Below are 13056 nucleotides of genomic sequence, written 5' to 3'. Positions count from 1 at the left end.
GTGGTCCCGATTGGCGGCAGCGACCTCCCGCACCCCGCGGGTGCTGCCAGGACACGGCGGCGGGTCCCCGGCCGGGCGCGCACGGACACGGGGATGGGTCAGAAAGACCTGAGCAGGTCGGAACCACCGCGCCGCTCTCCGCTCTCCCCCCGCCCGCGGCCCCGCTTCACCCCAGCCCGGCGGGGAGAGGGGGCCGCGCCGGGGAGGCTGCTCCCTCCCCCGCCGCCGTGTGACCTCATGCGGGAGGAAGCGCCGGGCCGCCCCCGCCGCTCCCACACGGATGCCGCGGAGGGAAGGGCAGGGCAGGGCACGGCGGGGGGGCGGGGGCGGCCGCCCTGACTCAGCCGCCGGCGGGGACACGCCGTGCTGACACTCCGGCCACGCCGCCGCGCGGCCGCCGATCACGCGCGGCCGCCCGCCGCCCATTGGCCGCCGCTCCACACACCTTTGCCGGCGATTGGCCGAAGGGCGGCCCCGGGGCCCCGCCCACCCCCCCGCGCGCGGGCCCGGGGGCGCTGCCGCCCGAGCGGGGAGCGGCGAACAAAAAGAGGAAAACCGGGAGAGCGACGGCGGCACCTCGGGGCGGGCTCGGCTCCTCCGGTGAGCGACCCGGGCATCCCGGGCGGTCGGGGCGGCTGGGACGGAGGGAGTCCCGGGGGTGCTGCGGCACGGGGATCCCCGGGGCACGTGCGGGGGCGACCCACGATAGGAGGAACTGCGGGCGGGAGATCGTGCTGAGGCGGCGACTGGAGGGGCTGAGCGGTGGTGGGGGGACTGGAGCTGCTGGGGTGGGCTGTAGGAGAGCCGCCCGCGTGAAGAGCCTCCTCCGTGGGACAAGCCGGCGAGGAAAGCCGCGGGAGGGAGGGAAGGAGCGAGAAGCCGCCGGTAACCTGTTGGCAGCGCCGGTCCGGCGCCGTGCAGCCCCTTGTGCCTGCGTGCTCGACCGGGCGCGGGCGCCGGCCTCGGCGGCTGCATGTACCAGGTGGCAGCGGTGAGGGAGGAGGAGAATGCCGGGGGGATCCCGGCGCCACGCGGGGTGGGCGGTGCGGCGGCAGGGAAGCGGAGCGGCGCTGCGGGGAGAGCCGGCCGCCGCCCCCGTAACCCGTTTCCCGCAGGGTCGCCGCTTCGCTTCCCTTCTCTTCCCTTCCCTCGCGGCGGGAGGCGGCGGGTGTGGCGGCGCTGACCCCAGCCCGGCCCCCGCCCGCTGTGACGGCTCCTCCCGCCCGGGCTCCTTCCCCGCCCGCCCTCACGGCGGCCGCCGCCGCGCGCCGGAGGCGGGGGCGCCGCGCGGGGGAACTGGGGGAAAGGTCGGCGCGCGGCGGCGCCCGCTCACGCTTTGTTCAGGTGCCCCGCCCCGGGCCGCGCCCTGCTCGCCGCGGGCCAATGGGCGCGGGGCGCGGCTCCGGCGCAGCCAATAGGAGAGCGCGGGGGCGGCGCGCGCGGGGGTGGCCGGCGGGGTGCGCTGAGGTGAGGGTGGCGCGCGCCCAACAGCCGGGGGCGGGGCCGCGCCTCAGCCCCGCCCACAGCCCCGCGTGAGGGCCGGGCGGGGAGCGCGCGGGTAGCGGTGTGTGGGGTACGTGTGTGTGTATATGTATATATATATATGTATATGTATATGTGTGTATATCTCCGTTCTCTGAGCGGGTAATGTCCCTCGCATGTACGCGTGTGCGAGAGAGACCTTTGAGTGCTTTCTGGAACGTTTTTTGTTGCTAATACCTTTCGAAGAAAATGTGAATCAGCCCCAATGCGGTTCTTTCTCATGTGCCAAAATAAGCAGAATGTTGAGGGCTGTGTGTGTCCAAAGCGAAAATAGAAAGAGGGTGGAATGGTGGAGGAAGTTTTGTTTTACTTTTTTTGTGGGGGTGTGAAAATTTTTCTTAAGTTCTCAGACACGTCTCTTGCAGTGTGGAATAACTTTAATGTACTTAAGATCCAGAGTAGTTCTTTTGTCTCAAATAATTGTGTAATTTTCATCTGATGGCCAGATATTCTCACTAACAGCTTCATAAAAATATTACAAAGATAAGAAAGAAGGCAGGAAAACACAGGTACATCAAGTGTATTTATCTTGAACAGATTGCCCTGCTTGTTTTTTGCAGTGCCTTCGTACAAGCAGCTACAAAATAAACTTAACATAATGCTTAAAGTTTCTTTTTTTTTTCTCTAACCAAAACAGGAGTAAGAAATGGAGATGATGACTGAAAAACAGAGAGATGCGAGGTATTTCTGGAACAATGCACCTGAAAAAAGCGATTATGAGGCTGTAGAAGCCCTTATTTCGATGAGTTGCAACTGGAAATCGGATTTCAGGAAACATGCAGAGATGAGACCCATAACTCCTGCCTCTGACATGTCAGAAGAGAGTGATGAGCCTTTGCTTCCTGGAGCGGCGGACTTCAATGCCATACCCGCATTCGTAAGTTTTCCAATTTGTGCGTGTGCCTTTTTTGACAATCAGTGTAGTGATATCCCGTTAACGTCCCCCCCTTCCTCTCTCTCTCCTGCACAGTGCCTGACCCCTCCCTACAGCCCTTCCGACTTGGAGATGTCGCAGGTGATCCATCCGCTGGGCAAGGCGCTGCCCGAGGCTGCCCAGCCGCCCCTGGCCACGCCTCGCCGGGAGGCGGAGCGCTCCCCGGCTGCCCGGCCTCTGAAAGCCCGGGTGACAAGCGTTATCCGCCACACGGCCGATGCCCAGCTCTGCGATCACAAAACCTGCCCCGTGCGAGCCGCCAGCCTGCTCACGTACCAGGACAGTGCTGCGCGGGGAGCCGACAGCAGACAGAGCGCCAAAGAGGAGCGCTCGGCGAGCGGAGCCGCTGCTGACACCAGCGAACTGTCGCTGGCAGAGGGAAGAACTGCAGAACCAGCTGGTGGTGCCGTGCCCTTGACAAAGCCCTCGGTGAGCAAGGAGGAGCCTGTCCCTGAGCCAGCGGAGCAGCCGGCGCTGGCAGCGCCGCTGTCCCCCGCCCAAGGCAGCGCAGCCCCCCCCGTGCCAGTGATTTGCCAGATGGTGCCACTGCCCACAAACAGCAGCGTTGTGACGGCCGTGGTGCCCAGCCCCGCGCCAAGCCAGCAGCCGGCTCTCTGTCAGCCCATGGTCTTCATGGGCACCCAGGTGCCCAAAGGGGCTGTCATGTTTGTGGTGCCCCAGCCAGTTGTGCAGGGCACAAAGGCTCCCATTGTTAGTCCAAATGGCACGAGACTCTCTCCCATTGCCCCTGCTCCTGGCTTTGTACCTTCTACAGCAAAAAACACTCCTCAGGCTGATTCTTCAAGAATAAGAAGTCACATTTGCGGCTACCCAGGATGCGGGAAAACGTACTTCAAGAGCTCCCATTTGAAGGCTCATGTCAGAACACACACAGGTTGGTTACTGCTGCTGCGTGTTAAAATCTAATAGAGAAAACTATGGTTATATGTACAGCTTGTTATAGTTGTAGCCATTACCAGATCTGTGGGCCAGCAATGAAATACGTTTTTTTGCCTGCGTGCATTATAGAGCTGCCTAATCTCTGACGGGAAGTCTCCCTGAGGGGAAGTTGACTCAGCAGTTTGTTTGTGCTGGACTCGCTTCGTGTCAGAAGGTGTTCAGTAATACATCCAGGGAAGCAAAGCCTTGCCCAAAATGGACCATGCTTTCCAGGATTAAAGATGCCTCATTGGGCTGCTCCCCTGGAATGCCTTTGCCAGGAATGGGTAAAACTTGGAGATTGTTTTATGAGAGGACGTGAGAATTCACTCCAAACTACTCTTGCCTTGGTTATTCTAGAGTTACTTCTCCAGCCTTAGCCCTTAACTGCAGTAGCAGAAAGAGTTCCATGTATTATATCATCATTATAATACGCATGTATTTTCACACAGCCTCACAGTGCACTACTAGAGCTCTGTTGCATAAAACATCATTGCAGGCTGTGCTTCAGAGGGGAGTTCTGGGCATGCTGAGTCATCATTATCTGCAGTTTACACGGAACTGAGTGTTAAAATCAGCTGTCTTGAGGTGTGAAAAGCATTTCAAACTATTGGGTTCCAGAGAATTTTTAACCTTTAACCCTTACCCATACTACTTAGCCTTGGAGATAGTGAGCCTTCATGTTTAAATATTAGTATATAAACAATTTTCCCTATTTTGTGCGTATAATGCTCACGTAGATTTTTGGCTGAGCTGCCATAATAATAGAAACTTTCCTGCCTATTAGGTCAAATGCTGCCAGTTGAGGCAGCGGTGTTCATTGCTCAGTACTCACTGGGTTTTTCCCTTTGTGATTTCTTCCCTTGCAGGAGAAAAGCCGTTCAGCTGCAGCTGGAAGGGCTGTGAGAGGAGGTTTGCACGCTCTGATGAACTGTCTCGCCACCGCAGGACGCACACCGGGGAGAAGAAGTTTGCCTGCCCCATGTGCGAGCGGCGGTTCATGCGCAGCGACCACCTCACCAAGCACGCGCGGCGCCACTTGTCGGCCAAGAAGCTGCCCAGCTGGCAGATGGAAGTGAGCAAGCTCAGCGACGTGGCTGTGCCGCCAGCGTCTGCCACCGCCCAGTGAAGGGACTGGCTCTGCAGACGGTGGAATTAACTGTTGTTGCTGGGATGGGCCGGCTGGAAAAAGGCTCTTCCTCCCGGTCTGTGTTGTCCCGCACTGGCTGCTGACAGCAGTACAGAGAGGCAAAGGCAGCCTGCTCTCAGTCACAAAAGATGTTGCTGGGAGAACCAGTGGCTGACTGGAATAGCGGGTGTATTCTGCACTGGTGAGGAGAGAAAGAAAGGGAAGGCTCTAGAGCAGAGCAGCCACATTGTGCCAGTTTTGAATTTTGCAAATCATTTGCGTATGCTCTAGATCCAGTCCTGTGCAAGTGTTCCTGAGGGTTTGCTGCTCATGCCTGACACCAGCTCCAGTTTTAGCTGTCAGTTGTCCATCTTCAGTAGGCGCTGACAAGGACAGCAGCAATGTAAGGCACAGGCTTGAAAGCCCAGAGCCCACCTGCGTAAGATAATCTAAATCAGTCCTGCTACTTCTGCCACCTTTGCTTGGTAGGAACCTTTTCCTTCTAACTGTTGTCCAGACTCCTGGAGATTTTAGGCGTCTCCTGCTGCATGGGGTGGTAAACACACCCAGCTTTGCACTGCTGTGTCCAGAGGGGCTTGGGATGGGCATGCAGGGACACTGCATGGACAGTTGAAGGGCAGGAGTGTTTCCAAACCCTTATTAGCTTTGTAATGTTTTCCCAGCTGCTTTGGCAAGCTTTGTGATTGTTACAGCTGGTTATACCTGAGCATCGCATGGTGCTGCTGCTTTTGTGTTGCTTGTGGTTTCCTTTCCACCCTCTCACTGTGCTTATCATGAGCAGATAACGGGGCACCTTGAAGACAAACTTGGTAACTGTAAACTACTCTGGCTGATTAAAGGAGAAAAACAAGAATCTTAGGCTTCTTGATTGTGTTATTCATTGAAAGGCAGTTTATGCTAAAATTGAAATGGATATATATAATGTATTAAATTAAAAAGTTGTAATTCAAAGAGGAAAACAAGGCAGCAAAGACACCGGCCTAGAATTTAAACCAGCTTTTGTGACAATGCATCAATTTTCACTATTCCTATTCTATCATATTATGTTGAGGACACATATCAGAAAGTGAATGGTTTGAAAATAGTGTATTAGATCTGCTTTTTGTGACTACTTTAAAGATTTGCACATTTCTTACGTTGTACTTTATACTTTGTTTACAATAAACCAATTTTCTTTAATATCAACCTCTTTTTTTTTTTTTTTAATTCATAGCAGAACTTATCCCTTTGCAAGGAAAACAACCTCAAAATAAAATTGTCCTGATATATTTTACTTTTTTAATAGTTTTAAGCACAATAAAGCCCACAGGAGTGGAATTTCAAGTCTGCGCTTACTACTCTGCATCTCTGTTTTGGTTTGGTTTTGTGGTTTTTGTCCCAGCTCTTCATCCCCCTGCTTTTCTTCAGGACCCAAAGCTAATAGTGCCCATGTGGGCTGTTATGACACCGATGAGAAGTATTTATTTTTGTTGGTGTTTACCCAGCCTTCCTTGGGAAGGAGCCAGTTGTGTTCTGCCTGGCTGTGGGTGGTGGCTGCTCCCCCGGTGTGGGATCCCTGTGGATCCCCAGGGCAGGTGGTGCTGGCATTGATGGGCTCCAGGCTCGGGGTTTGCCTGCCCTGTTAAAGCTGACCCTGCAGAGAGGAGAGCAGGGAGCTGGGGCTCTCCCCTCTGAGGGCAGAGGCTGGGCAGCCTGGCTTGTGTCTGCTGCCCCTGTGTGCCAGCAGTGGCCACTGGCACTGCTCCTGTGGGCTCTTCTGCCTCTGCTCCGACTCCCCTGCCTACAGGGGATCCCCAGATTTCACAACCCCAGGGATGCTGACTCACTGCCCTTCCCAGCTGTGGGCTGGGGCAGAGGCACTCCTTACCTTATCCTGTGTGACACAGGGCCCTGCGTAGGGAGCACCTGAGTCATTGCCCTTCTTGCTCCAGGTGGGATTTGCCATCACAGCCCAGTGCCAAAGAGATGCTTCTTCCCCAGCAGTGTGAGATGGGAGTCCCATTACAACATCTTGTTCCAAGGTATTTCTCACTTCATGGCCATGAGAAAATACTGTAAGAACTCTGAGTCTGAGACCTTTCCACACCTGCAAGTAGCCACTGGACGGGGAACCAGATCCCCATGCCAGCTCTGCCTGGCACGCTGATCCTTGAATGCCATCTTGTGCTGCAGCCCTACAGGAGGCCATAAAGAAGGTGCCACCTCCCCATGGGTCCCTCTCCTGCAGTGCATGTGGTGGGCTTTGCAGCCCCTCTGTCTCAGCATGGAGCTGAACTTCAGTCTGACTTTCCAGGCGAGCACTCTCATGCTGCCATGCAGCAACAGAAGAAAGTGGGTTTCCATGCTGTGAGCATCTCTGCTGCCTGTGTTTTTTGAACTAAAAGCAGCTGCTGGTGCTTTTTGAGTAGCAGCCTGCTCTGGGAGTGTGCATGGGCTGTGCCCTGGGACCCTCCTTGGCTGCTCTGTTGGGAGGCTGCTAAGGGAAGCTTGTTTCTGGCATGCTGTGAGCTAAATAAAATGCAGCTTCTCCCTCTAAATACAGAGCTTAATAGCAAGACGTGCACTTCTGACTGGTTCCAGCTGAAGACAGAGTCATAATTGTGAATTTACCTCATGCCATTTTTAAAGTCTAACTGTGAAAGCCAGCTGGAAATTACATCAGCTATTTTGGGATTTAATCCAAGGGTGACCTGAAAAATATAGTTGAAAGGGCATTATTAGACACCTTTTCAATGAAAACTTTATTGTGTAATCAAATCTGGCTTCATAGTAGGAAGCTTGATTTTTATGAATTTTCTACAGTTTGCTGTAAATAATAGAACCTCCTTATTCCTGTGTGTAAAACAAAGGCACACCTTGTATTTTTTCCTCCTGTTTGGGTTCAGTGATGAAGCCAGCAGGATAGGTTAGGGGACCTGAGGTCTGGTTGTCCCACCCAAATGGATCAGCAATGGGGAACTGCAGTGCTAGGGCACTCTGCATATGTCCTGAGCACTCTGAGTGTTCAGGGATTTTAACCTCCAGAGAGGATGGAGAGAAGACTGGAAAAAGTAAGCATTTTTCCTTGTGGTTTGGAAAAGAATGTTTTCCATTACAGCAGGAGTATTTGTGGGAGGCTCAGATGCTCTATGAGTGAACTAATATGTATTTTAAAAGAAGAAAGGTCCTGAGTTGGGTCAGCTTGTCTGAACCCCAGATGCAGCTGAGACAAGAACCAGGGCAGCCTGCATACCTATCCTGCTGGGTGAGTGCAGCTTTCTGAGGGCTTTTCTCCTGAGCTTTACCATCCAGCAGTGCTATTTCAAGACACCCTTCACCAACCAGTCCTGTCATTCTGGCACAGGGTGTCTTCAGCCTGTGTGCCAGGGTGGGTGCCACAGAGCAGATGTGGCCTGTGCCCAAAGAGCTGAGAGGAAGGACTTTATGATCAGCTGGCCTGAGACTGGCACACCACAGGCAGCAACATCAGGTATTCCATTGGCAGCTCCCCACTTTTACTGTAAATGGGTGATTCATTTGTCTGCTTTGGCAACAAACTTAGATAACCAAGGAAACAATCTCTCAGAAAAGCTGGAGCACAAAATCAGGTCAAGAGAAATGATGAATGAATATGTGCATTATGGGCTCAAGCTTCTAGCTCTGTATCACATATTTTCTGCAGGAAACTTTGCTTCTCCTGGAACATGTGGTCAGGAAATGTAATATTCAGCTAGAACAATTGGGTTTGGGTCTTACAATGTAATTTAACATGTCACACAGAGCTTTTGTGTGTAGGAATATGGGGTTCTGAAATGCTTTCTGTTGTGCACAAAAGAAAATGTGATACTTTGGAAGTAAGAGAACAAGAGCAAAATACATCTTTAACTATTTATGAGAAGACAGGAGATAAACTTGTTAACTCACTTCCTGTCCTGTGCTATAGATCAGGTAATCATCATATAAAATGCATTAAATAATTCAAAGCTTTTTTAGAGTAACACAGTTTTGATGAAACTTCATACTTTATTGTGTAGTCTACTCTGAAAGTCTAAGTAGTTGTCTCAGGAAAAAAATCTGCTGAATTTCAATTTCTGGCAAGGTTTTGGTAGATGTCAAGGTATTTGCTTGGCAACAGCTTCCCAAAAAATGGACACAGCCATGGTGGGGATTGCCCATGCACTAACAGCTGTGGGGAGGCACAAGCACACCCTGCCCCAGCTAAATATTGCACAGAGCCTCAGCAAAACTTGAGTGGCTTTGAATAGCTAGGACATATAGAGAGGACATATAGAGCATCCTCTCTGCCCAGCTCATCTCCTGCCTGCTTCCAACACATGCAAGAGGATCTGACATTTGGCAAGTCTACCTTTTAAATAAAAAACAAAACAAAACAAAACAAAACAAAACAAAAACCCTTTGCAAATTTTTCTTTATTGCCACCTGGGCTGAATTCCATACAATTGTCATTATTTAATGGTGAAGACAGGGATCTTCTCAGGGATAGCCAGGGAACTGGCATGGAGTACTTATGATGAGAAACAACCTCAGGCAGTTGGGAAACAGAGCTTTTAATGTTTAATTGTCTGGCAGTTATTTGGAAAGAGAAACCCTCACCTCCCTTAAATGAAAATGAGAGTATCACATGCAACCTAACTGGAATTAAAGAAAATGCAGGTTACAGAGAGCAGCACCTTAATGGCTGAAAATGCAGGGTTATCAAAACGTTAATGAAACTCCCACCCAGCAATCAATAAAGCAAGTCCCCTGACCACCCCCAGCCATGATGTGACATAGCCAGTCGCTGCACACCAGAGGAGCAGCTGCTAAATAAAAAGGGATTTAAGACCCACAGCATACCAAGAGGACAGAGCAGCCATCTCCAGGCAAGCTATGCAATCAGCTCTATGAAGACAGAGCCCTTAATCAGCTGTAATCAGTATTCCTCACATAATCCTGACTGAGGCAGTAGGGACTGCAAATGCAAAAGTGAGGGCTAGGAAAACCAAAGGGATTCCCCTGTTTGCAGCTGTGTTGTGCTGCTGCTGGCATCTGGTTGCTATGCAGGTTTAGGGAGTAGCTGCCTCTAATGCTCTTGGTTGAGCATAAGTGGTTTTATTTCCTTTTCTTATTATTTCGTGTTAGTGCTTTGGGTCCTCACCTCCCCACCTGCAGCTGAGGTGACCCAGGGGCTTCCCATGCTGCCAGCAGAGCTGGTGGCTGCTCAGGAGGGTGGTGTGGTCACCTCCAGGTGCTTGTGCTGGGAAACCATGCTGGAAAAGGAGTCATGCAGTTTTTGGAAATAAAGGCAAAACTGTGGCATCCCTGTGAAATTCTCAGTGCAGTACATGAGTCAAAAATGCCCATCATGGAACTAAGGAAGAGAAAGAAATTGTTACCATCTGGAAGTGTCCAGAGGGAAGCAGGGCAGGCAGAAAGGAACACTAACAGGCTGGCTGGCCTAGACAGCATTGCTCTGCTCTCACTGATTCATCCTAACAGGAACCTCCCAGCCGTGGGACAGCACAAATTATTTAAAGTCTTCCCATATGAAGTGGTCAGTTGTTAATCTGCAGCTGGGGGGATCTTTTTATTTATTTATTTATTTATTTATTTATTTATTTTTCCATTTAAGCAAGGGACTTTTCAATGCCCTATTTAAGTGAAGCAACAAGTATGATGAGTCGATCATGAGTCACCCGGTCAGGAAAAAAGCTGTAGGAAGGCTGGACTATTTATAAAATGCAAAAGAAAGAAAGGAAATATATTCTAGATGCAGTTAGATCTGGACGGTGACTCCGAGTCCCCGTGCGGGATAGCGTATCCCAGGCGCCAGACGCAGACCGGCGGGGCGCGCACGGGTGGTTCGGGCGCTGCAGGGAGCGGGGCGCTCCGCAGGGCTGCCGCCGGCTCCGGCAGCGCCGCAGCCTCCGAGGGCACCGCCGGGCTGCTGCGCTGCGGGCGCCGAGGCGGCTCCTGACAGCGCAGCTTGGCAGCCACCATGAGGGGATTCATCTTCTTCATCTTCATCTTCATCTTCATCTTCATCTTCATCTTCATCTTCATCTTCATCTTCTTCTTCTTCTTCTTCTTCTTCTTCTTCTTCTTCTTCTTCTTCTTCTTCTTCTTCGTCTTCCTTGTTCTCCTCGTTCTTCTTGTCATCCTCCTCCTACTCCTCTTCCTTATCCTTCCTCCTCCTTCTCCTCCTGTCTGTAGTTCAGCTGAGTTACAGCTCAGCTCATCACTCACACCACTCTACCACAGGGAGGGATGTGGAGGTGCCACGGGAAGGAAAACCTAAGGAAAGAGCGCTTTGGCAATAATTGTGCAGTGTTGGCATAGTTGCAAGGGCATTGCTGTGTGTGCAGAGCAGCCTAGGTGATCCCGTAGACGGGAGATTCCAGGAGATTGCAGTGCCCGGCCGGGGGCTGGTGCAGCAGAAAGGGACGAGAGCTGTCACCAAGGGCACGCACAAGCAACGTGCCATGTCCTCACACAGCAATGTTTGTGTACAATACACACATTCCCCGGTGTTTTGACACTTGAATTCTGCATGACTGTAGCTGCTCTGGAATACAGGGCAGGGTTGGAGGGAGGGACCCGTTGACAGGAGGCAAAAAGCATCTGAGGGCTTGGGAGTCTCACTCCCAGAGCAAGATCAGCACCTGTGGCAGGGGCTGGACTGCAGCAGCACCTCGTGCTTTGGGTCCCCAGCACGGGTCACTCAGCTGGCACAGCTCTGTCCTCACATCATCCTGCCTCTGGCACTGTGCCAAAATCCAAAAGCCTGTCACAAAGCCATGTCATGGCATGGTCAGACAGGTGCTTAAACAGGGCAGGGGGACAGGAGGGTGATGAGCTTTCTTTATGGCTTTAGACACGGATTATGTGCTGGTGGCCTGATCCAGTGTTCACAGCTCTGATCCAAGTCGTGGCTTGGTGCTGACATTCAGCACGTCCTGGTTTGTGGGACACCTGCACTTCTAATGAGATTAATACCTGCAGGAGTTTATTTAGGCCCTGCTTTCATAAAGCACTGGATCTGGGGAAGAAGGAGGACACATCTTGAGTGTTAGGTGACAATGTCTCTGAGTGTACACAAGGTGGAAATAGGGTCAGCACTATTTGCACACCACTTCAGGCTTTGAATAGGCAGCAGCCACCCTGTGAGTGAGTAGTGTGAGCAGATCACTAATGCATCTTTAAAGAAACCACCCAAATCAGCACGTTTCTAAGGGGAAATCAAAGTGATGCTTACTGGGGAAGGTTAGGTTTTTTGCTACAGTTAAGAAAGTTGGCTGCCTTTGTTAGCCACAGCCTTTAAGGAACAAAAAGAGAAACCCAATTTGATGTAATTACAGTATTTTTGGTGTCAGTAAGTAGCAAGAAAAAACAAAGAAATGTGTTCCTGTGAGGCTATTTCAGTGGCTTTTACCACCACCATCAATAGAAGCATTGCTATAAGGGATCAACAGATTTAATTTTTCAATGCTGCTGCCTGAGAGGAGAATTCCTGAGCAATGTGACAGTGCTGTCTTGGGTTCATCACATCATATCCAAAAAATACAGACCCTGCCTCCTGAAAGAATTTCAGCCTGTGTTGAAAGCCATTTCAACACTAAAGCAAACTTTTAATTAACCTGAAATGTGTTGTTTTCTCAAATCTCTTAAACAAAAATAATTTTTTATTACTTACTCCCAGAGTAAGGAACTGATCTGCTTTATTTCTGCATGTTGCTAATGTTGGCTGGTTCAAATAGGCTGTAAATAAACCACTTATTTTTCTTGCATATTTGCAGCATGCAGTCTGTGTTGACTTGGAGCCTGGGGAAGGCACTGCTTTACTCCACAGAGGCTCAGCAGGGCTGGCAGGGTCTGGCAGCCTCAAAGCAGGCTTTAGATGTTCCAGTATCTGCTGCTTCAGGTGGGACAGCCTGCAGTGGTTGTGTCTGCAGGATGGAGACACCTCTCAGTGCCAGTATTTGGATGGCTGTATCTGGTTCTGGTGTCTCCCTCCTGGACTCCCACCTTCCTGTCTGGAGCTCTGAGCCTCTGGAAAACTGAAAACTTTGGATCTTGTCTTACTGGCACCTACTTTGGATGTGCTTGGCAGAGGTGAGTGCCTGTGCTGTGTTGGAGGAGGGTCAGGAGGGGCAAGCACCACCTGGGCTCAAGGGCAAAGGGTGATTTTAATTTTCTTTCTTCTTTCCTCCACTGGGTGTTGATTGACTGGGGAAAGGAAGGTGAACTTTGCCCTCCCCTTTCTGAGCCTCTGCTTTAGTACAAGTGTTATCTCAAGTGGGGCCAGGGGAGGAGGAGAAAGCCAGGCAGGAAGAGCAGAGGTTTGGGGCCACCCCCACACCCACCTGCACCAGGAACCACAGCTGAGGCTGTGCCACTGGGGAGTGTGATTAATGCCCACGGAGCAGGAACACTCTGCAGCCCTGGACTGATTGCAGTGTAATTTCAGGGCTGGGTTTGACATCACAAGACTCTCTCTAAGTGTCACCAAAGT

The 13056-nt window shown here is 51.6% G+C and overlaps 1 protein-coding gene across 1 annotated transcript; it reads left to right on the top strand.

The window, feature by feature from the left end:
- The first annotated feature begins 473 nt into the window (after positions 1-473).
- On the top strand, positions 474-5744 carry KLF10 (KLF transcription factor 10). Its single transcript, XM_079299548.1, has 4 exons — positions 474-600; positions 2180-2419; positions 2513-3371; positions 4285-5744. The coding sequence occupies exons 2-4, from the start codon at positions 2189-2191 to the stop codon at positions 4542-4544; spliced, it is 1350 nt and encodes a 449-aa protein (XP_079155674.1). The 5' UTR covers positions 474-600; positions 2180-2188; the 3' UTR covers positions 4545-5744.
- The last annotated feature ends 7312 nt before the right edge of the window (positions 5745-13056 follow it).

The sequence above is a fragment of the Erithacus rubecula genome (genome assembly GCF_903797595.1).
Source record: "Erithacus rubecula genome assembly, chromosome: 3".
In the NCBI taxonomy this organism is placed as follows: Eukaryota; Metazoa; Chordata; class Aves; order Passeriformes; family Muscicapidae; genus Erithacus; species Erithacus rubecula.
The sequence above is the reverse complement of the archived record's forward strand: the minus strand, read 5'-3'. Positions and strand labels throughout refer to the sequence as shown.

Bases quoted from the DNA above. Each gene is read 5' to 3' on its own strand.
- KLF10 (XM_079299548.1), top strand. From the start codon at position 2,189: ATGGAGATGATGACTGAAAAACAGAGAGATGCGAGGTATTTCTGGAAC. The intron at 2,420-2,512 runs GTAAGTTTTCCA...TCTCCTGCACAG, and splicing joins TCAATGCCATACCCGCATTC to TGCCTGACCCCTCCCTACAG. The intron at 3,372-4,284 runs GTTGGTTACTGC...CTTCCCTTGCAG, and splicing joins TCATGTCAGAACACACACAG to GAGAAAAGCCGTTCAGCTGC.